We start from the raw sequence: 26,872 nt of genomic DNA on the forward strand, positions 1-26,872 counted from the left end.
CTCATAAGAACATAAGAACAGCCCTGCTGGATCAGGCCCAAGGCCCATCTAGTCCAGCATCCTGTTTCGCACAGTGGCCCTCCAGATGCTGCTGGAAGCCACAGACAGGAGTTGAGGGCGTGCCCTCTCTCCTGCCATTACTCCCCTGCAACTGGTACTCAGAGGCACCCCGCCCCCGAGGCTGGAGGTGGCCCACAGCCCTCTGACTAGTAGCCATTGATAGACCTCTCCTCCATGAAGTCATCCAAACCCCTCTTAAAGCCATCCAGGTTGTTGGCTGTCACCACATCTTGTTGGCTGTCACCACAAGAGTGTCACCACTCTTCTGCAGTAGTGCAGTCAGATTCCCAGTTCAGAGGATTTTCTCCCATTCTATGTAGGCTTCTAAATGTCCTGGAATGTGACTCTAGGCAACAAAGTCTATGTGCACAGACAAAGAAAATGCACAGGTGGGTGCCGTGGTGGCTCATGCTACACATGTCACTTACACTCACATACCGTTGGGCACTTCTGACTTCTTTTTTTGAAAAAAAGGCATGAAGTACAGTCTTCCCCCCCCTCAGGCAACACAATTCATCCAAACCCCTTTGGCTGGCCTAAAGATTTGGGTATACTCCCACAGAAGTAGAGGGAGGCCGTTTATTTGGCCTTTTAAAGACAAACTAGTGGGCCCGGGCGCAGAACATCTGCGCGGCTGGGCCGAGTCCCGCCGCCACCAACACCATGCTGCCAGGCCGGGCCACCCCCGCCACCTCACATCTGCGGCCGGGCTGGGGCCCGCCGCCGCGGCCTGGCCCCCTGCCGCGGGCTGAGTGCTGCCGCCGCCGCCAGCGGGCCGAGTGTCACCGCCGCCAGCGGGCTGAGTGCCGCCGCTGCCAGCAGGCCAAGTACTGCCGCTAGCGGGCACTCCTGGGTGCGCCAGCCAATCAGTGCCCCCGCAGCCCAGCCAATGAGCTGGGCTGCCAGGACGCATTTTTCCTGGGCACACCCAGGAGAATTATATATATAGATTGAAGCCTGGGGCACACCACACTTATACTGAAGTAGTGTTCAGTTCAGTTCATTACAATCTTGGATCAGATAAACAGATTACAACTCAGACCCAGATTAGAAGAACCCTAAGAACAAATATGAATACAGATATATAATAATACATATATAGAGGCTATTACATAAGAGTAGAATCAGATAGGCTACCTTAAGTGGCGCAGCAGGGAAATGCTTGATTAACAAGCAGAAGGATGCCGGTTCAAATCCCTGCTGGTACTATATCGGGCAGCAGCGATATAGGAAGATGCTGAAAGGCATGATCTCATACTGCGTGGGAGGAGGCAATGGCAAACCCCTTCTGTATTCTACTAAAGAAAACCACAGGGCTCTGTGGGTGCCGGGAGTCAAAATCAACTTGATGGCACACTTTACCTTTTAGAATAAGATAAGATGAAACAGCCTAAAAACCGAAAATTAACCATTTCTAACACACCACGTGTGGATCTTAATTGCAGCCGTACAAAACCTGGCTACCTGCTCCAAAACGTTGGTATGAATGTCAGAAAGAAGTGCATTTATGTAAAACTCATCCGAGTTATTTGTATATCTTAAAACAAAAGGCATAATAGATCTAAAATGTAGATCACAATAAAAAGAGTAGTAAAGGAGCTCATGGCCAACTATCTCAACATCCCCATTACCACAGGGTCACAGTTTCTCTAGATAGGGGACTCTCCTGAACCTACCATCCATTACAGCCCAGCCAATGTCAGGGCAATTCTATGCATTGGGTGTGTCAAGTTATACAAATATTTGGCTAGTTTTTGTAAAGATTTAACAGCTCCAAACCTTGCGTAACTTGATGCTTGGCTTAGATCAACTTGGTGTTCCATAAAAATGATACACTGCTTGAGGATCACCTTGACATTATCATAGCCAAGAGGGAACAGATATTCCATTGATAACCCAAATAATTTATAACTTTTTGGTGATTAGATACATCCAATCAGAGAGATATTCATCCTTAAAAATTAAGGGAGTCAGGCCAGAAGGAACATAGATCAGCTTCAACCAAAGGTTGAAGATATAGGTTCAGGCACAGGTCTTCAAACTTAACAGGCCCACTTCCAGATGCAACTTTGCATTAGACACACAACAAAGGGTTGAGAAAATAGGCCAAAGAAATTTAGATTTGACCCTCTCAAGTGGTCAAAAGTCACTATATATACAGATCTGGGAGCCATAAAGAAGCTGTGGAAATTTCAAAATTGCAGTAGTTGATCTCTGTGCATTTGTTACAATGGAGTTGGTTTGCTCTTTCTAGCTACCTGTCACCTGGAAGATGACCCCCAAGTATTTATATTGCATTGTCTGTGCTACACTAACTCCAAAATATGGAAGAAGGTGTGGGAATTAAATACTAGCATTGCAGGGAATTAAGGAAATGCTAATGTTCCCTAAATAAAAATAAATACATAATAAATAGGGGGGAAAACTGTTCTTACTAGGCAGTTCTTTTTTTACATGTAAAAAGAACAATTCAGAACGAAGGTGGGAAGACGACTTGTGGGGAAAGACATGTATACATCAAAGTTGCTTTCAAACATCAAGGGTATCCTCTCTGAGTTCAATGGGGCTTACTCTCACAAGTGTGCTTAATAAATAATAATAAAATCTGCATAACTTGTGAATGAAGGGGCCCAGGTGTGCAAAGTAACAAAGTATAAAACCACCAGTAGCAGCACACAGAAAACAACCACAGTAAAAACATAAAAGGTGTAGTATTATAAAGATTGTCAAGGAAGAGGTTTATAAAAAGCAAATTAAAAATGTACAAAAATTTAAAGATTCTACTTACATTCTTAATCTAGAACAGAAGATCATAGAAATCTCGGTTGCATAAAAAGATGGATTTTTTAAAAGGTGCCCTCTAAACTCCGCTTTTCTCTCTCAGCCAGGAAAGAAGCCCTCTCTGTTTTCCTTCCGGAGTAAGTTGTGAACAAAAACTTCGAAGCCCACCCACACCCTTGGGTTAAAAAACCACTTTGTCTTTAGCTGCCACCAGGAGAAGGTGAAATGGCTCAACCATTTATTCAACTGCTCAGCAATAGTAAACAATAGGGGGAAATCATCTTTTCTGGAAGACAAATATAACAACCCGCCTTAGGCAATATGGAGTGAAGAAGCAGAAAAGTTGCAGGTCAGCAGCCAGATCTAGCTGCAGCTTAATGCAACTTAGAAGGTTGCCAGTCTGAATCCCTGCTGGTACTATATCGGGAAGCAGCGATATCGGAAGATGCTGAAAGGCATCATCTCATAGTGCGCGTGAGGAGGCAATGGTAAACCCCTCCTGTATTCTACCAAAAGAAAACCACAGGGCTCTGTGGGCGCCAGGAGTCAAAATCGACTTGATGGCACAGTTTACCTTTTAAGGCAGAGATTAGTTTTGAGGCCAGAGGGCCACAGAATAGTTTGGAGTGGGGAAATGGATGATAGCAGGTCAGGTCCCTGCTCCAAGGAGTTTACACTCCAAAATTCAACTCAGGAGGGAACTATAGAGAAAAGAGAGGGGAATGCAAGCAGGTGTCAACAGGGAAAGAATATGCATCAATTTCACTTGCACAGACTTAGGCTTAATTGCACAAGGAATGGACTGTGCCAAAGGCTTCATGGGAAAAGGAAGTAAGAGGTGGCATTGCAGAGATATTCTGGGAGGCAGCTCCAAGTAAGGGGCAGCAAGAGAGAAAGTGCAGAGTTGTTTGAGGAGCAGGAGATCTTCAGATAGTGCAGGTTGGGTATACTGAAGTTAGAGGAGTAAAGGCCATGGGCGGCAGCCAGGGATATAATAGCACATGGGTAATAATAGCCCAATATTATATTACCAGGGGTAACATCATAGCCCACTATTGGGTCCCCAGATGTTGTTGGACTAAAACTGCCATCCTTCCCAGCCACAATGGCCTTTAATTGTAGTCCAACTAGTTATAGTTTGGGGGCCCCTTTACTAAGAGCATATCCAGGGATATTCTAACAATATGCACCAAACCCTTCAACTGGTGTCTTGGAGCAATGAGTCAACCACTTGGATGCCCCGAGCAACCCACCTTTCTGTATCAGCAGTGAACAGTGTCTTTAAAGCATTCTATGCTTTGAAAGCGCAATTATATTCATGTTTACTCAGAAGGAAGTCCCACGATGTTCAATGGGGCTTACTCCCAAGTAAGTGTGCACAGAGCTGCAATCTCAGTTGCAGGGGAGTAACAGCAGGAGAGAGGGCATGCCCTCAACTCCTGCCTGTGGCTTCCAGCGGCATCTGCTGGGCCACTGTGCAAAACAGGATGCTGGACTAGATGGGTCTTGGACCTGATCCAGTAGGGCTGTTCTTATGTTCTTAATATTCAATTCTTTTAAAATATTCCAGTCCCTAGCCTTGAATGGCCCTGAAACTGAGCAAGTTTTGCAGGAGAAGCGGTCTGGGAGTGGGCCCAATACCCTTTTATAAGATGCAAAGAAAAGAAGCAGGTGATATCAGCAAAAGTAGGATTTCTGTCCCACCATATCCCAGAAGCCTAAGTTGCAATTATATTCTTGTATTTACACCGTGCCCATGATTACAAAGTCAGTTCATCCGGGACAGAACTTCTGCCCACAGCCACCACCATGGCTGAGTCTATGGTACCACACTGATTTCAAACACACCAGCCATTTGTATTCTTCCTTGATCATATTAAGCTGATGATTCTAAAATAATAGAAACTGGAAAGCAAAGACATATTACCTATATGCTTTTGCATGGCTTTGGGAATTAAGCAGTAATCCTTCAATGATGCCTCTTAAAGTATCACTGATATTACTGTCAGTGATATCCCTTTAAAAATGGGTTTTCAACCAAGGGTACTTGAAGCCTCATAGGGTATAGATGGGGTACACAGAACCCTCCCACCTCCCTGACTCATGCTGCACCATTGGCTCCCCCTCCAGGAGGAGAAGGCGAGGAGTGTCAGGCAGCATCCCTTCCTCCTCTCCATGTGACTGGCTGGTTACATTCTCAGACTCCGTCCACTCCTCTCTCGGCCTCGGGAAGAGATTCAGAAGTGAACAAAATGCTGGCAGTCAGCCAGTTTGAATTCCTTACAAAGTGTATAGTCCTCAGTGCTATGGAAATGCATCTGATGCTCACTGTCGGCATTTTCTAGGCTGCCAAGCTTGTCAATCAGGCTGAAGGAGGGGATGGGTTGAGTCTGAGAATGTAGGCAGCCAGTTATGTGGAGAGGAGGGATCAGGTCAGTGGTATACTGTACTGTAGAGCCCTGACCATGAGGCTCCAAAGGATGGGAGGAAGAAGGAAGCCACAGTGTTGAGTCAGATATTATCTATCTATCTATCTATCTATCTATATCTTCTCTATATATAATTCTCTAAGGCATACCCGTGGCTAATCCTGTGTGTGGCAGCTCTCACAAGAGTTTGCAAGCATAAGCACCTGATTGGCCAGTGGGAATTCCATATGCAGATAGGGAGGAGGAGCCTGTAATGGTTAAAGTCAGGTGGAATGCAACTGTTACTGGTTGGAAGATGTGCTTGTTTGTAGAGGAGAGGAATCTATCTATTTATATAAAAGGATAGTGGGCAGGTGTCTGCGAAGAGAGGGGTTGTGAGGGAGGAAAGAGCCCCTTCAGGAGAAGGAGGCTGCCACTGTGTGAATTAGATGGGAAAACAAGATGAACAAGATCTGTTCTCAGGAAGGTGGAGGGAGGGAGGGAGTGGAGGGGAGAGAGAGAGAAAGAAGGAAGGGTGAGGGACCGGCTTGAGCCTGTCAGCGGCCTGAGGGGAACAAGCAGCCGTGATGGCACCCATTGGCAGCAAGGAAGGGCCCAGTCAACTGCTACTGCTGTTTGGGGCTACCGAGGCAGGCAGGCAAGCAAGGGACGGGCCCAGGCCCGGGCTTGTCAGCGGCCTGAGGGGAACGAGGGGCCATAGTGGTGGCAGCAGTGAGGAAGGGCCTGGTCAACTGCTGCTGCTCCTGTGGACAAGAGCAGGAGCGGGGCTCGGGTTAGCAGGTCTCTGAGGATAGGGGGCTGCAGCTTGGCCAGTAGGCGCCAGCAATGCTGCAGCCACGACCAAGAGGGGTGAGGGGGGTGGGAGCAACCAGATGGAGGAGGAGCAGGAGTGCAGCTCAGGTGAGGGTGGGGAGATCTTTGAGGTGAGCGGGGCTGTGTCAGGGGGTGAGGAGAGCAATCAAGTACTAGTGCGCAGATGCTCTGTGCAAGTTAAGCTAGTTTATGATGATGATGGTGATGAGTAGTAGTAGTAGTAGTAAACAGAGGGATTTGTTTGCTTTGCCTGATTCCAGGGCAGATTCACTTAGTCTTATTTTATTTCCCACCAACTTTGGCAAAGATTTATTTCTGGGTGGGGGTGTCATAGTTCTTGGCTGCTTATATAGTATGAGCTGCAACTTTGAGACAGAAGGAATACCCTTGTTTAAAATGAATGAAAACCGATGCCTTAAATTATCACTGCTTTGACTAGAAAAACACCCACCCAATCCCCTTTTTATGAAGAACATTCTATGTGGTGGTTGTTTTTTTAGTGGTGGCATCAGTTGTATTTAGAATCCAACTACTGCAAATGCATTAGTTGGAATAAGGGCCATGAACAAAAATTAGGAGTACCTCAGCAAGTCAGGAAACATACAAACACCATTACTTGGCATTACATTCATTCCTGTATCGCCTCATTTTTATTTTCCTTTAGGAGATTTTTAAGAGAATGGCCACAAAGGGCAGAAGATTTGTGGAGGCCACTGAAGCATGTACATGATTTGGCAAAAGCCACTAGTGATACTTGAGTTGGAGTTCATAAATAAATAGAACTGTATTGTAATATAGCGACTTTCCATTATACAAGACCAGGCACATAACACAAAACATATCTTACAAAATCAGACATATAGCAAATCTTGCATATTAAGAGGAAGAACCCACCCACATGGAAGTTATTACAAATATTTTAGATCATGATGCCAGGAGAATACTCAAATTTCTATGAGGAGCCAGCTACTACTGTGTTGTAGTGGTTAGAGTGCTGGACTAGGACGAAACCCACGTTCAAATTCCCATTCAGCTGTGAAACTCACTGGTGACCCTGGGCCATCTCTCAGACTAACCTTCCTTACAGGGTTATTGTGACGATAATTATAACCATGTATCCTACTCTGGGCTTCTTGGAGGAATGGTGAAGCAGGGAAGTAACTTGCCTAGCGAGCAAGAGGTTGATGGTTCAAATCCCTACTGGTATGTTTTCTAGACTATGGGAAACACCTATATCGGGCAGCAGTGATATAGAAAGATGCTCATCATCTCATACTGTGAAGGAGATGACCATGGTAAACTTGTATTCTACCAAAGACAACCACATAGCTCTGTGGTCACCAGGAGTCGATACGGATTCGATGGCACAACAACTATTAACCAATGATCAATCATGGGTACATAGTTATGCTATCCATTATCCGTTAACAAAAACCAACTACTTATCTTGGAAAGAATGTCCCATCTTTGGAATTAATCATGGGTGGAGATAGAGTTAAACTGGGATCATAGCTCAGTGGTAGACCATTTGCTTAGCACACAGAAGGTCTTGGGTTCAATCCCTGGCAGCATCTCTAGGTATGACTGGGGAAACCCCTTTCTGAAACCCTGAGAAGCTGCTGCCAATCAGTGATTTAGAGATACCAGTGGTCTGACCCAGTAGGGCAGCTGCCTATGTTTTTATAATAGAACTTTCTGGTTGTGTAAATAATGATTATACTTTGATTTTCAGCTTCACTATTTAAATGCAGCATGGAGATTTGTATGTGTATCAATTTACAATTCATTCATATATAGGGAACGTATGTCTCTATCTAGCCTTCTACTGTCAATCTTTCTCTCCTCTGCCACTGGACTCTGACTTAGATGCAAATGTTGTATATTAGGAAATGTGGCATTGGTCCAGATTTCCCCTTACAAGCAAACAATGAAAAACAAATCTTTTGATAAAGAAGAGAGAAAACAGATTGCAAGGCTTAAAAAAGAAAAAAAGTAAGTGCTTGCCAGCTGCCCGTGTTAAGCTATGGAACTGAAAAGTTATCAATAGTGGTTATTCCTAGCCATCAATACAGTGTATATTGGAGAATTAATAAGGCCATATCCAAATGCTTGTGGGTCGCTGATGGACTCAATTCTTAAGCTTCACTGTAAAACAACAAAAAAGAGACCAATAAGAATTTTAAAGCAATTTCTCTGTCGCAAAACTTAACGCAATTATCTGCAAGGCCCCTCTCTTCCAGCACAAAGTCAATGAATGAATGTGTTACTTGAGACAATTCAAACAGCCTTTATCAGCAAGTGACCCTCCGGGGACCGCTGCCTCCCTTACCCACGGGGTCCAGACCCCCCCAAGATTGACCCCAGGCACTTTCCCAGCCCCTGATCCCAAAGAGACGGTTTTAATTTACGAGAAAAAGCAAAAGATTTCCGAGTCGGAGACACCAGAAGCTGGAAGCTGCCGCCTTTCTGCAGGCTTTTCTCTCAGACCCCGCGTCCCCCGAGCAAGAGGCGGCCAGGCTCGGGAAGGCGAGGTCCTCCCCGTCCGATTCCACGGGACTTCGCTCCGCTCCGAAGCGGGGCTGTCAATATTTTTGCCATTTTGTGACACGCAAGAAACACAAAGTTGCAGGGTCTGGGAGCCATTTCTGGCGCTGGCAGAGCAGGGGCTGCGAACGCACCAATCAGGGCGCAGCTCCGCCCCTATAAATACTAGGCAGCTCCTTTGCCGGAGTCCAGAGACTTTACTTTTGCAGCAGGTCCTCGTGGTGTTTTTTCTTTGCGGGGTTCCTCCTCTCTGACTTCAGCACCCTCGAGAGGCCAAGCCATGTCGGAGACGGCTCCCGAAGCGCCGGCAGCAGCAGCGCCAGCCGCCAAGGCGCCGGCCAAGAAAGCCAAGAAGCCTGCGGGGGCTTCCAAGCCCCGCAAGGCTTCTGGCCCCAGCGTCACCGAGCTGCTGACCAAGGCGGTGGCCGCCTCCAAGGATCGCAACGGGGTGTCCCTGGCTGCCCTCAAGAAGGCCCTGGCAGCCGCCGGCTACGATGTGGAGAAGAACAATAGCCGCATCAAGCTGGGCCTCAAGAGCCTGGTCAGCAAAGGCACGTTGGTGCAGACGAAAGGCACCGGCGCCTCGGGTTCCTTCAAGCTCAACAAGAAGCAGCAGCAGGACAGCAAGGACAAGGTGGCCAAGAGCAAGAAGCCCGCCGTCAAGAGCAAGAAGCCGGCAGCCAAGAAGCCCGCCAGCGCCGCCAAGAAGCCCAAAAAGCCTGCTGTGAAGAAGAGCCCCAAGAAAGTGGCCAAAAAGCCTGCTGCTGCAGGGGCCAAGAAGGCTGCCAAGAGCCCCAAGAAGGCGAAGGCTGCCAAGCCCAAGAAGGTGACCAAGAGTCCTGCGAAAGCCAAGGCAGTCAAGGCTAAAGTTAAAGCCAAGCCCAAGACCCCGAAAGCTAAAGTGGCCAAGCCCAAGAAGGCGGCGCCCAAAAAGAAGTGAAGAGGCTTCCTCGGAGACTCGTCTCTCTCGTCCCAAAGGCTCTTTTAAGAGCCACCCACCACTTCCGAAAGAGAGCTGAATTCCTTCTCCGTGCCCACTCTGCTGATCTCTTCCCCCATAGTTCTGCCCGCAGAGAGAGCTTGGGGTTTCTTGAGATGCACCTTCGGGTGCTTGAAGGCTGCCTGTGTGCACTAGCTAGCAGGGAAGCAATTCCACCTAATGGGACTTGCTTGCAGGTAAAGGTGCATCGCAGCAGACTGCAAGCCTTTCCCGCCTACTTCCCGACACTGAGAAGCAGAGAGAGTAAGAGGACCGAGAGTACATTTAATGTGCCAGCGAAGAAACGTGTCTGCGTTTCTACATTAAGCGATGAGCAAATAGCAAACTTCTGTACCTTTAACAGGCGTGTGAGGGGAGAAATGCATCCTCGCATGAGAACCTAGCGAGGTTGCTGAAATATAGGGTTCCTAGTCCCCTGTGTCCACCTTGAAATAGAATAAACCTCCCCGCCCCACGTTCGTGCTTTATTTGCGCATTTTAATCACATAACCCGACAGAGAATACGAGCTTCGGTGTGCCTCGAGCTGTGAATTGTGATTCACGGGGGTGGATTCTTGTCTCTTCCATGTGCTAGCAAGCTCTGAAGCTGGAGTGTTTACGCCTCCAACCCACGATTCCCCCTTCCTGCATCACTTCTGAGTCGCTTTCCGACCCTTGCCCTAAACTACGCATTCACGGCACTAAACCACTACACGCGTTTTCTATACTGCTGCCTAATACAGTCCTGCTTTCCTAGTGAGAACTCTCTATACTGCTGCCTAATACAGTCCTGCTTTCCTAGTGAGAACTCCCCTGTTCACCATCTCCGCCATTCTAAGCGTGTGCTTATTGATACAGACATAACAGGATACGAACCATTTCGGCTCCCAAGTGCAGCAAAGACGCAGCTCCTTTAAGTGAAAAAGTGGTGGCTCTTAAAAGAGCCTTTGGGTCGTTCGGAATGCGAGATGCCGGGGAACTTAAGCCCGCTCTCCGCGGATGCGCCTGGCGAGCTGGATGTCTTTGGGCATGATGGTGACTCGCTTGGCGTGGATGGCGCACAGGTTTGTGTCTTCAAAGAGACCCACCAGGTAAGCCTCGCTGGCCTCCTGCAGAGCCATGACAGCCGAGCTCTGGAAGCGCAGGTCGGTCTTGAAGTCCTGCGCGATCTCCCGCACCAAGCGCTGGAAAGGCAGCTTGCGGATCAGCAGCTCGGTGGATTTCTGGTAGCGCCGGATCTCTCGCAAAGCCACGGTGCCCGGGCGGTAGCGATGCGGCTTCTTCACGCCACCGGTGGCGGGCGCGCTTTTGCGGGCTGCTTTAGTGGCCAGCTGCTTACGCGGCGCTTTCCCGCCGGTGGACTTACGAGCGGTCTGCTTCGTACGAGCCATTCTCCCAACAAGGCACAAATAAGCACGCCACTAACCTTTAGCAGTTGCAGCAATGAATACCGCGGCCGCTCGGCTGGTGAGTATTTATAGCCCCGTTCTCTCGCCCGATTGGCTGACCATACCACTGCAGCCGTTGCAACTTTTGAATTTCCCGGGCTCTCCAATGATTGGACCAGTGAGGGCAAAACTTCCTGATTGGTTCCTTCTCCTTTTCATCCTCCCAGCCTTTTGTTCTCGGTTTCTCACCATGCTGCAACCTTTCCTTCCGTGTGTAACATCTTTGAAGAAAACCTCGCCACCGCCATTGCTCTCAGATGGTGACTCTAAAGACTGCCTGTAATTTGAAGATAGACACAATAGGAGAAATTCCACCAAGTGCTGTTTCTCCCGCGTTGTGATGGGAAAGCCTCGCAATAGGTAGCTCTCTCTTTTATGCAGTTAAATACGAAAACTGGACGACCTCACAAGGGCATCTAACTCTAGCACTCTATGAAATTCACAAAGGAGGCAAGGATGGTTATTATAACCATTCCCTGGTTATAATTGAGGGTTGTTGTAAGACTCAACATGACCATGTACACGGATCTGGGCTCCTTGGAGGAAAAGCAGGAAATAGATGTAGAAATGTAAATATAAAGACGAGAGAGATAAATTTGACTGGACATGAAAGAGGTTTCCAAAAGTTATCCTAGGCATTTTAATTTCTTACAGCACACAGGGGTTCTTGGACCAGAACTCCCATCATTCCCAACCTCAGTAGCCAAAGGCTGATGATGGGAGTTGTAGTCCAAGTCTGGGAATCCAAGTTTGAGAACTTCTGGCACAGGATATTGAAATAGCCATAATTCCAATTGGAATTAGTTGAACCTGACTTTACAATGAACTGCACATATGGAAAGAAGCCATGTATGTGATAAAAGGAATCATGAGCTGGCCGACATTTTCATTTGGCAAATGTATGTGAACTCTATATATTTCCGTGTTTGATTCCAACTGTTTCTGAAAGACTACTTCATTCATCTCTCAATTTCTTGCAAAGATTGCTTGTTTTAGAACCTATCTGGTGGGGAGTGGGGGAGGAATTGGCTTAATCAACATTTGAGCTTTATTAGTTTTCTCAGCCCTGTCAAGGTGGCAAATTTACACATTAACCAGAATTTTGGTTTCCTTTAAACTAGAATTGATCTACTAAAATGAAGTGTACTCTAGTGTAGTTTTTCTTTAAGACTCTGGAATTACAAGAGATCAAAAGCATGTTTCTTGTCAAAGAAATGAACTATGGAGAAACAACAGTTGGGAACTACCATTTTATTCTTTCAACCTACCATTCCTTCCAATGATATGCAGGCCCCAAATCTGCAAGTATTCACTCTGGATCATACCAATACAGGATTAATTAAGAACTATCAAAACCAATAAAGCAGTTTTGCCAGCTTGTTTCATTTTTCAGTAAGACTTTTGTCATGACTTGGCCTAAATACTCTCTATTTACAGATTTTGAGCTGAAAGCTTTGAAAATTTGGTATGAGAACTGCTGCACTGGCAACACAGCTCTTTTCTTGAAAATATAGGTGGCCCTGAAAAGGGCCTTTTTGAGTTTGACGTTAGGAACGAGTTAGTCCTTTAGCCTCCAAAGCCATACAGAGTACGACCCTGACGCTTCAGTGCGTACACTACATCCATCGCAGTCACGGTCTTTCTCTTGGCATGTTCCGTATAGGTGACAGCGTCCCGGATTACATTCTCCAGGAAAACCTTCAGAACTCCTCTAGTCTCCTCGTAGATCAAGCCAGAAATACGTTTCACGCCTCCACGACGAGCTAAGCGGCGGATCGCAGGCTTCGTAATGCCCTGGATGTTATCGCGCAGCACCTTACGATGCCTCTTTGCGCCTCCTTTCCCCAAGCCTTTACCACCCTTTCCACGACCAGACATCTCGTTAACTGAATACAACGCTCTTCTTGGCAGCAACTAAAAACAGAACTGCGGCGTGTTCCCTTCCACAGCCTTATATATCTCTTTATCCGACCAGAGTGAAAACCTTGCAGCAAAAAAGGGGTGGCAACCAAGTGTCATATGCCTTACATGGGAGGAATGATCAATGAATGAGCAGTAAGGGTTTTAAACTGACCAATAGGAACTCAGAAAACTTCAAAGGAATTCTTTTGACGCGCTTTTTATTTTTCCATAAATCCTACACTTAATTTCAGAAACAATTGTTCCTTGTTCTTTTACATTTGAGAATGTCTAGATAAGCAATAACCACTTCGACAAGACTACTGTTTAATTATTTCTCTCCTTTGTGTTTTTGGGCTGAAAAAAACAAAGATACGGAGGGGGAGGAGCGATTCTAAGGAAGGAATCAAAACCGCTTTGCAACAAATATATTGTTGCTTTTAACCATGTTGTAACTGTAATCAAGAGCTCCCCCGGCATACACACACACCCCGAGATGGGAAATTTTCATTTGTGGAAATAGGCTGTTTTACTCTATACTCAACTAGAATTCAGACTAAAGCTGTAAGCAAAGAAGTTAGACTGATTGAACACAATGAGTAAACATGAACTGCTCCTGAATAAATATACACTGCATTGCAGAAGAACCCCAGCATTCATCACATTATTTCAAAATAGATATGCTAAGTCTATAAATTTACTCCAGGAATCTCAGAGTTTATACTTGTCTCCAGATGTCTAAGGCATTTGCAAGGAAAGGAAACAAGTTTGCTTAGGAGAATGGGTGGCTTTTAGCAGAGCCCTTGAGAGCAGAAAATTGAGTCCCCATGGAAGCCTCTTATTTTATTTTATTTATTTATATTTATATAAATTTATATAAATTAAATATATTTATTCCATTTATTTTGGAGCACTGCCTTCTTAGGTTTTCTATCAATATATTGATTATACTTCAAAAGTTACAATAGAATACAAAATCACAAAGGTACGACAAAAAATTTCATACTACAAACACACACACACACACTTAATCCTGACATTACATCACTAAATGTGTTTTACAAAGATAAATATACAACAAAGAGAGAAGAGTAAGAGTCCCATGAAAAGTATGAAAAAAACCTATATTTTCTTCATCTTCTAGTAATTGGTTGAATCCTTCATCCATGGTCAAAACTTTACCCACTTCCACTAGTGGAGTCAATCCTTCTAGAAGGCCACCAACATAAATGTTTTAAAACAAATTTTACAATAATTGGTCTTTTTGGATATTAATTTCTCTGGACCTCTGAAAACCAAGAGCTAGTAAAACAAAAAGATCCACCAATCTTACTGTACTCACCAGGAGGTCCCAAAGCCCTCCATCCGCTTCCATATCACGTATGTAGTACACCGCTCTGGGCTCCTTGGAGGAAGAGCGGGATATAAATGTAAAAATAAAATAAATATCTGCAGCCCCTCAGAGTCACTTCAAGCACTGCCTTCTTAGGCTTGGCCACTTTCATTTTCAAGGTCAAGACTGACTTTAGCCTTCATAGTCTTGGCTTTGGGGAGACTTTTGGTCACTTTTTTGGGCTTAGCAGATTGGGCCTTCTTGGGGGTCTTAGCTCATTCCCCCTCCCCATCTGCTTTTACCTCAGTTCTCTTCTCTTCCCTCTTTTGTTCACTCTGTGACAGATTTTAGATTGGAAGTTCCTTGGGGCAGAGACCTGCTCTCTTCTACTGTGTAAAGGATCACACACACTGATTGCAATGAATAAATATCATTAAATAAATAAATAATATACAGCCCCTCCAGGTTTCCTGACAAATATGTGTATCTTCTTGACCATTTTGAGGACTAACAGAAGTTGTCCCAGCACACACTATCATATTTCTTCATTTTGTTTCTCCTATCTGGAACTAATAAAGTAGATATAATATTCCCCTTGAAAGAGCAAGTGTCTGCAGCTTGGGTATGTTGCTGCACCCAGCTCTGCCTTTGGATGCCCCTGGAGGCGGTGGCCAGGGGTGCCTTTGCACATCTTCAGCTAGTGCACCAGCTGTGGCCCTTTCTCGAGAAGGCAGATCCAACCACAGTTACCCATGCCCTAGTCACATTGTGGCTGGATTACTGCAATGCACAATACATAGGGCTGCCCTTGAAGAATATTCAGAAACTTCAGTTGGTGCAGAATGCAGCTACCAGGGTTCTCTCTGGAACTGCTCGCTCAGAGCACATTATACTTATTCTGACAGAGCTGGTTGCCAATTTGTTTCTGGATCCAATTCAAGGTGCTAGTTATTACCTTTAAAGCCCTTAACATTTTGGGCCCTGGATACCTGAAGGACCACCTGCTTCCAAGGGTTTCTGCCCACCCAACAAGATCGTCAGTGGGGTCTTTGCTCCATGTGCCGTAGTGATGTGCACGGAACCACAGAGGCATGGTTCAACGCCAGTGGGGGTCTCCCTTTAAGGGCGGGGGGTTGCACTTACCCCTCTCGCTACTTCCCCCCTGCCGGCACTCTGTTTTTAAAAAAGGTTTTTGAGGCAGTAGTGTTCCCCCCACCGCCCCTGCCCCTGTTGTTGCCTGGAAATACAGGAAGTATGGGCTGCATGTGCACCCGCTGCCCCATGCGCGCACCCACCACACACATCGCACATTGCATGCACACGTCACGCACGCAACATGTGCACATGATGTGTGCATCGGCAGGCACACGCACAGCCTGTACTTCCTGTATTTCCAGGCAACAACAGGGGCAGGGGCGGCAGGGAGGAACGCTGCCGCCTCAAAAACCTTTTTTAAAAATGGAGTGCCGGTGGGGGGAAAGTGGCAGGAGGGCTAAGTGCAAACCCCCCCCCCTTAAAAGGAGACCCCACGCTGGCATTGAACTTCGAACCGGCACCAGCACGAACCGGTTCGCAGGCCTTTTGCATGGCCTTCGGTCCAGTTCATGCACATCCCTAATGTGCCGACACTGAGAGAGACTAGATTGTTGTGCACACAGGACAGGGCCTTCTCTGTTGTTGCCCCCAGTGGAATGCTGTCCCCAGTGAATGTTCGCTCTGTGACAGCTCTGGCTGCTTTAAAAAAACAACAACTCAAGACCTTTTTATTCACTCAGGCTTTTACCTTCTAGAGGTTGCCAGGTTTTTCAGCTTCCTTGTGTTTGTTTTTGTTTTAACGTTTAATTGATTTTAAGGTTTTAAATGTAATTTTTATGGAATTTTCTTGTATTTTAACTTTTGTAAACTGCCTTGAGATGCTTAATGAAAGGCAGTATAAAAACTGAATGAATAAATAACCTATTATGATTTCTCATATTTCTATACCTAGTATGTTACTTTCAAGGCAGTTTATATAAAATAATATAATTTGGAAACAGAATACATTAGAAACAAAACAAAAAGAAAAAAAGAAAAAGAAAAGCCAGGCAGAAGAGGTGTGTCTCGAGGATTTTTTTAAAAAAAATTAAAAAAAAATTAAACCAACATGGTGACTATTCAAGTTTCTTTCTCTGCTTTGAAAAGTACCAGATTTAGCTATCCAGGACAAAATTTCTAGTATTGGAGAAAAAAGGACTTTGCCAATGAGGGAATCAATATGCCATACAATCATTAAGCAACACTACATGATTTGGTTTCTAAGCAACTTTAATTTAGGTGGCACACAAGGTATGATCCCATTTTATCTATTTATTTATTTACTGCCTGATACATACATCTCTAGGCACTGTACACAATCCTAATTACAATATAAATACAAAAACAAACAAAACACTTTTACAGGATAAAAACAATTAAACACATTTCACAGAGTGAAACAATTAAAATAATTTCACAGGATAAAAACAATTAAACCATTTAAAATTGAATGAATGCATTTATTATTACGGTCAGTGACCAGTATTCAAAAAATAAAATGGAAAATAAAATAAAAATGAAATGAAATGAAAAACAGAACTGGATAATAAGAGTATCAAAACATATACATACAGAAGTCTCAATTCCAATTCATCAACTGCTCCCACCTCAGTTTGTATGCTGTGGCACAGAATCTTGCTACTCTAGATGGAATGGCTGTATAGTGGTCTGCCAGAAGGAAGTATAATACTCTTCTGATCAATCTGGCATATTTTTAAAAAGTGGGCCAACAGTTTAAAATTAATTTTAATTAAAACCTTGAGAAAACAGGTGTGTCTTAAGGGTCTTTTAAAAGGCAACCAGAAGTGGGAAAGTTCTTATTTTGACAGGGAGTGCATTCCAAAGCCCTGGGGCAGCCACAGAGACATCCCAGTCCTGAGTCACATCCACACAAGCTGGTGGTAACCGTAACTGGACCTCCTCAGATGATCTAAATAGGCAGCAGGTTCATGACAAAGGTGCTCTCTCTCCTGGACCTAAGCTGTTCAGGGCCTTATTGGTAATGAACAGCACATTGTATTTCACTCAGAATAGCAATAGCAATAGCACTTACACTTATATACTGCTCTATAGCTGGAAGCTCTCTAAGCAGTTTACAATGATTTAGCATATTGCCCCCCAACATTCTGGGTACTCATTTTACCGACCTCAGAAGGATGGAAGGCTGAGTCAACCTTGAGCCCCTGGTCAGGATCGAACTTGTAACCTGCTGGTTACAGGGCGGCAGTTTTACCACTGCGCCACCGGGGCTCTTCAGAAACATAGCAGCAGCAAGATTATTTCAGAATCTGTGTTTTATGGTCCCTTCATGTTGCCCCAGAAACCAACCTGGCTGCCGCATTCTGTTCCACATAGAGTGCATTACAGTAGTCAAGCCTGGAGGTCACCAGCATACGTACTACTGTTTTAAGGTCATTTGCCTCCAGAAATGGGCATAGCTGATGTATGCTAAAACATGCTCCTGGCCACTGCCTCAGCCTGAGAAACCAGAGTGAGTTTTAGATCCAGGACCACTCCCAAGCTGATCTTTCAAGTGGAGTGCAACCTTGAAAGTGCAACCCCATCAAGAACAGGTAGATCTAAAGCATCTGTCAGGTCTTGACCCCCTCAGTCAGTACCTCTGTCTTATTTGGATTCAACTTCAGTTTGTTATCCCTCATCCAGCCCATTATCTCTAAGCAGGCATTTAGAGAAGTTATGCCATTTCCTGATGAAGTTGATAGGGAGAAATAGATGTGGGCATAATCAGCATATTGATGACACCCTGCACCAAATGTCCTGATCTCTCCCTGCGGTTTCATGTAGATGTTAAAGAACATTGGAGACAGTAAGGAGCCTTGTGGAGCTCCAACATTCACTTTACTCCTCCTCCTACTCAAAACTGAACAAAACTAAGAGGGGTTTGGATAACTTCATGGAGGAGAGGTCTATCATCGGCTACTACTTGGAGGGCTGTAGGCCACCTCCAGCCTCAAAGGCAGGAGTACCAGTTGCAGGGGAGTAACAGCTGGAGAGAGGGCATGCCCTTAACTCCTGCCTGTGGCTTCCAGCGGCATATGCTGGGCCACTGTGCGAAACAGGATGCTGGACTAGATGGGCCTTGGGCCTGATCCAGCAGGGCTGTTCTTATGTTCTTGCTTCTTTCTTCTGCCCTAAAATGCAGCGGAAATCCTTTTGCACGAAAAGCAGCTTATCCTAAGAGAGCACACTTTCCTGGGAGTAAATCCTACCCAACACAGATGTGCTGTACACAGCAGGGAGGACAGGGGCGGAGCCACTATTGTGTGAACAGGTTAAAAGAATCTGGGCTCAGGGCCCATGCCTTATGCCCCAGCCAGCCCCCTGCATCTGATGTCAGATGCAGAGGGCGTGGCTGCACTCACACAGGGCCACGTACCCCCTTTGAAAATTCCAACCTGCGCTGTATTTTCAGTGCGGCCAGGACCAACTCTCCCTACGTTTAAAGGCAAGGAAACGTGTTCTCATCCAGGCTGGGAAGCTGGCACTGGCTACACTTCTCAGAAACGGAGCTGGGAACGAAGCCTGGTCAGGAACGTGTCTCCCTGCCTTTTAAAGCAGGGAGAGCCTAGCGCCGGAATTTGCTCCCAAATGGGGTGCGCGCCCTTTGCGAGCGAAACCATGCCCCTGCCTCTGACATTAGACACCGGGCCATGGCTGGGGGGCGCGCTGCATGCAGCGGACTGAGGCTGCCACTAGCCTCCCTACGCTGGCCACTGCATACATGATTGTTCCAAGTCTGTGGAACACCAACTCTACTCCATTTCAGTACTACTACAAACTGCAGACTGTACTTTCCCCCATCATACTTCATCCTTTCCCCCCCTACATATTCTCGTACTAAAAATCCCACTCTGACAAGGAGTTCAGATGAACAAAAAAAACCCCTTGCTCACCACTTCCTGCTGACTTCGGACACTAATTAAAAAGATACCATGCAGCTGTTATTTTAATTCCCGCCCTCCTTAAGAGACCAATGCTGCGACCTGCCATTTTTGCTTATTAGCTTTCGACAGCTTATCACAAATTCAAAGCTTTGAACGATGAATTCCATTTAAGAGGCGAGTTGCTTCATGTAAACCCACGGCGTTAAGTAATAAGGAGGCAACCGGTTAGACAGAGAATCCTGATTGGCTAAGCTGGTGACGTAAGTATTACCAACATTTTTGAATTTCCCACTCTACCCTGCAATTGGACAATCTCTAGAAGCCGCGGTTTTTTCTATACTATCGCTGGTTTCTTTGTTCTTGAGAGAAAAATTACACTACCCTCCCGACCCGGCGCTTTCATGATAGTGAAAACAGGATAAAATATCGCTCTAAACCAAGACGTGGGGAGAGAGGAAAAGAGCCGCTAGAATTTCTGAACACTGGAGCAGAATATAGCAACCCTACAGCACACGTAAAGCATCAGCATAAGGAGTACTCTAGTTTCTCTAAATACAGCACATCCTTCAAAACAAAAGATAGCGACGGCTTTCACCCCGCTGATTGTTTCACTGGGACTGGAATGGTTAAAACTGGAAAGCTTGCCATTCAAGCCATTAATCTCAACTGAAGGAAAAAAGGATAAATACCGTACTTAGTGCTTTGCCGCAACAGTAAAAGTGGACTAAAAGAGCCAGTTACCCCAAATACCTTTAAAAAATATTTTAAGTGCTTCTTTAGTTGAAAAATACGATTTTATGGCGTACAGTCTATCATATATTAATTTCCTATTTTAAGGCTACACCTTAAGTTTACTTAGAAATATTGTATAAGCAATTGCAACTCTTTTCAGGAACTTGTGGGTGGCCCTGAAAAGGGCCTTTGAACTAAATGCTTTGAAAGTTTTGGTAATTAGCCACCAAAACCGTACAGAGTACGACCCTGGCGTTTCAGCGCGTAAACAACATCCATAGCAGTCACAGTCTTTCTCTTCGCGTGCTCAGTATAAGTCACCGCATCACGAATAACATTCTCCAGGAAAACCTTCAAAACGCCTCTTGTTTCTTCATAGATCAAGCCAGATATGCGCTTCACACCACCACGACGAGCCAAGCGACGAATAGCGGGCTTTGTAATGCCTTGGATGTTATCACGAAGAACTTTGCGATGCCTCTTTGCACCTCCTTTCCCAAGTCCCTTGCCACCTTTTCCGCGCCCAGACATACTAACAACCTGTGTTGCAGCAGAGACAAATAGAAAAATCGGTCTTTTTCTTAAGGAATGAATCCTCCAGCTTGCGCCGCCAGTTTATATGGCACTGAGTCCGACCTGAGTGAAAACTGCAGGAGGGTGGAGCCTCTTTTCTACCCCGCCCCTTTTCCGTAAGCTTCGTTTTTCTATTAACGCAGCTTCTTCACCACTCAAGCCCTAGGAATTGGAAGCTGACCAATCAAATAGCTCAATCACCTCGCTATACGTGAAGCGTGCGGAGCCTGACTAAGGGAGTGAGTTTTCTCTAATAGTGAATGTTTTCGTATGTAAATTCAAGAATCTGTTTTTAGTATGGCCGGTCAGGTCAATATCATGTAAATATATATATGACATAAAGGCGTTTCCAAGGAAAGGAGATCCAGCCACTGTTATGTTAGAACGGACACGTATAACTTATATTTTAAAGGTAGCCTTGATAGGAAAAAATCCAAAACGAACAGTTAAGATAATGACTTTACTGCGCCATCACAAAGTAGTTAGCAAGATTTCGAGTTCTGCTCTAGAATTCCGAAATTTGTGTTTGTTTTTGATAAACATTTCTGAACTAATTTTTAGGAGAGATGAAGAATTTTCCATTTGATTTATAAACGCTACAAGAGAGCTTGAGGAAAGGCTCTTAAATAGTAGTATATGTAGATTAGCAAAATCTAGCATCGATTATTTTGAGAAAACTTCGCTCTGGGCTCCGTGGAGAAAGAGCAAAATATAAAATGTTTTTTAAAAAATTTAAAAAATTAAAATAGTATCTCTAGTCAAGAGTATCCCTAGTATCCCTAAAGCGCTAGCTGTACGCATGTTAGCATATAGACTCCGCCCATCTTACTGGATACTTTTGTTGCTAAAACAAACAATGAAACAAAAAAGGGGGGGCGTTCTCTGAATGAGATCATTGGACCCAGCCCCGAGAATATCGTTCAATTAGCCATAAAGACCGCACAATGCCTCTCGCGATAGAATGAGAACTAGCCTTTAACCAATCCTTCTGCAGCCCGGGAAAATCTCTCTATTTAATTAATGGCTTCCATGTTCTCTGAGCCAATCAGGTAAGGAGAGGTGGCTATAAATATCCACGAGTTGCTAACGCCTTCTCTATTTCATTCAAGAAGATTGAGAGTGCTTTCATTACTGCAGAGGAATGGCTCGTACGAAGCAGACCGCTCGTAAATCCACCGGCGGGAAAGCGCCGCGTAAACAGCTGGCCACTAAAGCAGCCCGCAAAAGCGCGCCCGCCACCGGTGGCGTGAAGAAGCCGCATCGCTACCGCCCGGGCACCGTGGCTTTGCGAGAGATCCGGCGCTACCAGAAATCCACCGAGCTGCTGATCCGCAAGCTGCCTTTCCAGCGCTTGGTGCGGGAGATCGCGCAGGACTTCAAGACCGACCTGCGCTTCCAGAGCTCGGCTGTCATGGCTCTGCAGGAGGCCAGCGAGGCTTACCTGGTGGGTCTCTTTGAAGACACAAACCTGTGCGCCATCCACGCCAAGCGAGTCACCATCATGCCCAAAGACATCCAGCTCGCCAGGCGCATCCGCGGAGAGCGGGCTTAAGTTCCCCGGCATCTCGCATTCCGAACGACCCAAAGGCTCTTTTAAGAGCCACCACTTTTTCACTTAAAGGAGCTGCGTCTTTGCTGCACTTGGGAGCCGAAATGGTTCGTATCCTGTTATGTCTGTATCAATAAGCACACGCTTAGAATGGCGGAGATGGTGAACAGGGGAGTTCTCACTAGGAAAGCAGGACTGTATTAGGCAGCAGTATAGAGAGTTCTCACTAGGAAAGCAGGACTGTATTAGGCAGCAGTATAGAAAACGCGTGTAGTGGTTTAGTGCCGTGAATGCGTAGTTTAGGGCAAGGGTCGGAAAGCGACTCAGAAGTGATGCAGGAAGGGGGAATCGTGGGTTGGAGGCGTAAACACTCCAGCTTCAGAGCTTGCTAGCACATGGAAGAGACAAGAATCCACCCCCGTGAATCACAATTCACAGCTCGAGGCACACCGAAGCTCGTATTCTCTGTCGGGTTATGTGATTAAAATGCGCAAATAAAGCACGAACGTGGGGCGGGGAGGTTTATTCTATTTCAAGGTGGACACAGGGGACTAGGAACCCTATATTTCAGCAACCTCGCTAGGTTCTCATGCGAGGATGCATTTCTCCCCTCACACGCCTGTTAAAGGTACAGAAGTTTGCTATTTGCTCATCGCTTAATGTAGAAACGCAGACACGTTTCTTCGCTGGCACATTAAATGTACTCTCGGTCCTCTTACTCTCTCTGCTTCTCAGTGTCGGGAAGTAGGCGGGAAAGGCTTGCAGTCTGCTGCGATGCACCTTTACCTGCAAGCAAGTCCCATTAGGTGGAATTGCTTCCCTGCTAGCTAGTGCACACAGGCAGCCTTCAAGCACCCGAAGGTGCATCTCAAGAAACCCCAAGCTCTCTCTGCGGGCAGAACTATGGGGGAAGAGATCAGCAGAGTGGGCACGGAGAAGGAATTCAGCTCTCTTTCGGAAGTGGTGGGTGGCTCTTAAAAGAGCCTTTGGGACGAGAGAGACGAGTCTCCGAGGAAGCCTCTTCACTTCTTTTTGGGCGCCGCCTTCTTGGGCTTGGCCACTTTAGCTTTCGGGGTCTTGGGCTTGGCTTTAACTTTAGCCTTGACTGCCTTGGCTTTCGCAGGACTCTTGGTCACCTTCTTGGGCTTGGCAGCCTTCGCCTTCTTGGGGCTCTTGGCAGCCTTCTTGGCCCCTGCAGCAGCAGGCTTTTTGGCCACTTTCTTGGGGCTCTTCTTCACAGCAGGCTTTTTGGGCTTCTTGGCGGCGCTGGCGGGCTTCTTGGCTGCCGGCTTCTTGCTCTTGACGGCGGGCTTCTTGCTCTTGGCCACCTTGTCCTTGCTGTCCTGCTGCTGCTTCTTGTTGAGCTTGAAGGAACCCGAGGCGCCGGTGCCTTTCGTCTGCACCAACGTGCCTTTGCTGACCAGGCTCTTGAGGCCCAGCTTGATGCGGCTATTGTTCTTCTCCACATCGTAGCCGGCGGCTGCCAGGGCCTTCTTGAGGGCAGCCAGGGACACCCCGTTGCGATCCTTGGAGGCGGCCACCGCCTTGGTCAGCAGCTCGGTGACGCTGGGGCCAGAAGCCTTGCGGGGCTTGGAAGCCCCCGCAGGCTTCTTGGCTTTCTTGGCCGGCGCCTTGGCGGCTGGCGCTGCTGCTGCCGGCGCTTCGGGAGCCGTCTCCGACATGGCTTGGCCTCTCGAGGGTGCTGAAGTCAGAGAGGAGGAACCCCGCAAAGAAAAAACACCACGAGGACCTGCTGCAAAAGTAAAGTCTCTGGACTCCGGCAAAGGAGCTGCCTAGTATTTATAGGGGCGGAGCTGCGCCCTGATTGGTGCGTTCGCAGCCCCTGCTCTGCCAGCGCCAGAAATGGCTCCCAGACCCTGCAACTTTGTGTTTCTTGCGTGTCACAAAATGGCAAAAATATTGACAGCCCCGCTTCGGAGCGGAGCGAAGTCCCGTGGAATCGGACGGGGAGGACCTCGCCTTCCCGAGCCTGGCCGCCTCTTGCTCGGGGGACGCGGGGTCTGAGAGAAAAGCCTGCAGAAAGGCGGCAGCTTCCAGCTTCTGGTGTCTCCGACTCGGAAATCTTTTGCTTTTTCTCGTAAATTAAAACCGTCTCTTTGGGATCAGGGGCTGGGAAAGTGCCTGGGGTCAATCTTGGGGGGGTCTGGACCCCGTGGGTAAGGGAGGCAGCGGTCCCCGGAGGGTCACTTGCTGATAAAGGCTGTTTGAATTGTCTCAAGTAACACATTCATTCATTGACTTTGTGCTGGAAGAGAGGGGCCTTGCAGATAATTGCGTTTAGCTTTAGGATGTAGAAATGTTTTTTAAAGAAAAAAAATATTCTGGCTCCCTTTTCTTTTTGTTAGATAGTAAGTATGAAGCTTAATATCTGGGTTCATAAACCACTTGCAGAATTTTAAGGTGACCCCTTAGTTCTCCATCAGACACTACTGATTGCAATAGGTTCTAAAGTTAACAAGGAATGGCTCACTTCAGTTTGGAAAAAGTCCCCCCCCCTTTTTTTAAACTAACTTTTAAAAAACACTTTCTCTGTTTCTTGAGTTGCAATGAGAAAGCCTAACCTTGACCCCTCATATTTCATTAACTCAATATGAACTTGCAAGTCCCTTGTGATGAATGGATGGTGCACATAGAAATACACAGTGTTCTCCATAGCAGCACCCAGAATGTGAAAATCCCAGCTCTGGGAAATTCTTTTACATTCCCATTTCCCTCCTTTTCATCATCTTCTGAAGACTTAGCTGTTTCAGCAGGCCTTTAGTTAGCTAATACTGAGATTGTGTCTAATTGCTGGCTCTGTTATTTTTCAGTGGCATTATCCTGCATGTGATTTTCATATTGCTCTGATTAGTTTAGCTTGGTTTTTGTGCATTTTTCCCCTAGAATGGAAGTGCAGAGGTAGAACATCCTGAACTAAATAAATAAAAATGCATACATATATGTACAAAACTCCAGGATTAGGACTCCAGACAGGCAATAAACCTACCCTACAAGAATGAAATCACCCAAAACAACTGGAAAGGAATCTATTTCGTCATTCTTATGTTCTTCCACCCTATGTTGCCAATGTTGCTTTTGTCATGATAAATAAATACTCCAGCCTATATGGTAGATTTCCATATTTCTGCAGCACTAACCTCTGTAAGCTGGTGCCACAGCAAGTAAAGTGCTAGAATTCAGGGGCGACCAGAAGGAAGATGGTGGGACCACCAGTGGACCATTGGTCAATTTCTTGTGGACTACCAGCACTTGTTGATTGTCAGAATTCCTGCAAACAAATGCTAAGTAAACATTGGTCTGATCCTGCAAAGCACTTGTACATTTAACACACCTTGGGGGACCACAATTAAACCATTCAAGACTAAAGTGATCAGATCATCTCTGCTGTAAAGAATAAACCAGAGGACTGAATGCAGTGCAACTTAATGCCATCTGCCATATATACACCTTGAAATACACAATTCAGTGGGTGGTTTCCCCCCATATCCATATGGACCTTCAGAATTCTAGTTTATGGATTTTGTTTCAAATAAATAATCTGTCCTCAAAACAATTATTCCAGAGTATTTCCTCTGAAATTCAAGGGAATGCTCTGAAGGCAATCAGAGAATTTCAGCTTCAGTCTTGACAATTCATTGGCATTTGGGTGGTTTATTTAAGCAATCATAATGCAGGCTGCTATTTCTAAAGCAAGTACAGTAAATTGGAAACGGGCTTTACTACCAACATGGGAGATATCAAATCCCCATTAGTCCATGAGACAGGTCCATACATTCTGGCCATCAGTAGCATCTCAGGAAATGAATGCTCATCATGATTTTGGGCAAGATCTACTCCCCTAGAAATGGATAGGTGATTGCATGGCTGCACTTTTACAGTCTTTGCTGTGTTATCACCCCTTCTTTATCCCTACCCCACAAATGATTAGGCTAAAATTGCAGTCATTTTTGTACAGAAAAAAGGATTGCGATATGACATGATATAATGGTAAGGGTTAGGTAACAATGAACAAATTGTTGTACTTTATTCATGGAATAATCCTTGCAGAACATTCCTGCCAATTTCCATTTTCATTGACATCATGATAAAATTGTGTTTCAGTAATTTTTGTCTTTTTAAAACTTTTAAAACAGCATTAAAATTCCAGGACAGTAAAAGCGTGAAAATGCACTGAAAACTGATAGCACAGCAGTGCTGCTTGCTATTTTCCATCTCTAAGGGTATCGAGCTTGTCAAAACTCACAATGAGCATTTGTCCCTCCAGATGGTACTGACCACTCAGGTCATGTACTATATATAACTAAGAGAGGGACTACAGGCAAATTCGCTCTTCGCCTTAACATACTCTGCTCTGGACATCCAACAACAACAACAAACGTATTTTTGTTGAAGCATGGAAATTGTCATATTTCAACAAAAAGGTTTCAAAGGGCGACTCCTGCATGAAGGTGCTGAGTTCAAATTCATTTGCAGGTTTGACAGTATCAGTCTTGGTAGAAACTGGGAGTGGCTCGCTCACTACAGGAAGAACGTTCCCTCTTGAGGCATTCATGCACAGTACTCATAATAATTTTTCTGTGCCAATTCATCATCAGTTGAGCATGAGTCATACCTGCTCTGGTCGGATCTGCTGCTCTTTTGAGTGGATCCCATTTTCATTGCTCCAATAAAAAGCAATGTGTTTCTTGCTAAAATGTGTCTCTCTAGCAATGTGTCTCTTGCTAAAAATGCA

The 26,872-nt window shown here is 45.8% G+C and overlaps 6 protein-coding genes across 6 annotated transcripts; 2 read left to right on the forward strand and 4 right to left on the reverse strand.

The window, feature by feature from the left end:
- The first annotated feature begins 8,723 nt into the window (after positions 1 to 8,723).
- On the forward strand, positions 8,724 to 9,622 carry LOC128329233 (histone H1-like). Its single transcript, XM_053260050.1, has one exon. The coding sequence runs from the start codon at positions 8,908 to 8,910 to the stop codon at positions 9,565 to 9,567; it is 660 nt and encodes a 219-aa protein (XP_053116025.1). The 5' UTR covers positions 8,724 to 8,907; the 3' UTR covers positions 9,568 to 9,622.
- A 910-nt stretch (positions 9,623 to 10,532) lies between these two features.
- Positions 10,533 to 11,041, reverse strand: LOC128329234 (histone H3). The gene has a single exon (XM_053260051.1). It carries the CDS (start codon positions 10,995 to 10,997, stop codon positions 10,587 to 10,589), a length of 411 nt encoding a protein of 136 aa, XP_053116026.1. The 5' UTR covers positions 10,998 to 11,041; the 3' UTR covers positions 10,533 to 10,586.
- A 1,526-nt stretch (positions 11,042 to 12,567) lies between these two features.
- Positions 12,568 to 12,988, reverse strand: LOC128329237 (histone H4). Its single transcript, XM_053260054.1, has one exon. It carries the CDS (start codon positions 12,930 to 12,932, stop codon positions 12,621 to 12,623), a length of 312 nt encoding a protein of 103 aa, XP_053116029.1. The 5' UTR covers positions 12,933 to 12,988; the 3' UTR covers positions 12,568 to 12,620.
- A 7,179-nt stretch (positions 12,989 to 20,167) lies between these two features.
- Positions 20,168 to 20,597, reverse strand: LOC128329236 (histone H4). Its single transcript, XM_053260053.1, has one exon. The coding sequence runs from the start codon at positions 20,526 to 20,528 to the stop codon at positions 20,217 to 20,219; it is 312 nt and encodes a 103-aa protein (XP_053116028.1). The 5' UTR covers positions 20,529 to 20,597; the 3' UTR covers positions 20,168 to 20,216.
- A 1,063-nt stretch (positions 20,598 to 21,660) lies between these two features.
- On the forward strand, positions 21,661 to 22,176 carry LOC128329235 (histone H3). The gene has a single exon (XM_053260052.1). The coding sequence runs from the start codon at positions 21,712 to 21,714 to the stop codon at positions 22,120 to 22,122; it is 411 nt and encodes a 136-aa protein (XP_053116027.1). The 5' UTR covers positions 21,661 to 21,711; the 3' UTR covers positions 22,123 to 22,176.
- Positions 22,177 to 23,086: 910 nt separating this feature from the next.
- On the reverse strand, positions 23,087 to 23,985 carry LOC128329232 (histone H1-like). Its single transcript, XM_053260048.1, has one exon. It carries the CDS (start codon positions 23,799 to 23,801, stop codon positions 23,142 to 23,144), a length of 660 nt encoding a protein of 219 aa, XP_053116023.1. The 5' UTR covers positions 23,802 to 23,985; the 3' UTR covers positions 23,087 to 23,141.
- Positions 23,986 to 26,872: the final 2,887 nt, after the last annotated feature.

The sequence above is a fragment of the Hemicordylus capensis genome, chromosome 6, assembly GCF_027244095.1.
Source record: "Hemicordylus capensis ecotype Gifberg chromosome 6, rHemCap1.1.pri, whole genome shotgun sequence".
NCBI classification, from domain to species: Eukaryota; Metazoa; Chordata; class Lepidosauria; order Squamata; family Cordylidae; genus Hemicordylus; species Hemicordylus capensis.

What these genes read in the sequence shown, in the direction of transcription:
- LOC128329236 (XM_053260053.1), bottom strand. Translation starts at nt 20,528, where the DNA reads ATGTCTGGGCGCGGAAAAGGTGGCAAGGGACTTGGGAAAGGAGGTGCA.
- LOC128329235 (XM_053260052.1), top strand. Translation starts at nt 21,712, where the DNA reads ATGGCTCGTACGAAGCAGACCGCTCGTAAATCCACCGGCGGGAAAGCG.
- LOC128329234 (XM_053260051.1), bottom strand. Translation starts at nt 10,997, where the DNA reads ATGGCTCGTACGAAGCAGACCGCTCGTAAGTCCACCGGCGGGAAAGCG.
- LOC128329233 (XM_053260050.1), top strand. Translation starts at nt 8,908, where the DNA reads ATGTCGGAGACGGCTCCCGAAGCGCCGGCAGCAGCAGCGCCAGCCGCC.
- LOC128329232 (XM_053260048.1), bottom strand. Translation starts at nt 23,801, where the DNA reads ATGTCGGAGACGGCTCCCGAAGCGCCGGCAGCAGCAGCGCCAGCCGCC.
- LOC128329237 (XM_053260054.1), bottom strand. Translation starts at nt 12,932, where the DNA reads ATGTCTGGTCGTGGAAAGGGTGGTAAAGGCTTGGGGAAAGGAGGCGCA.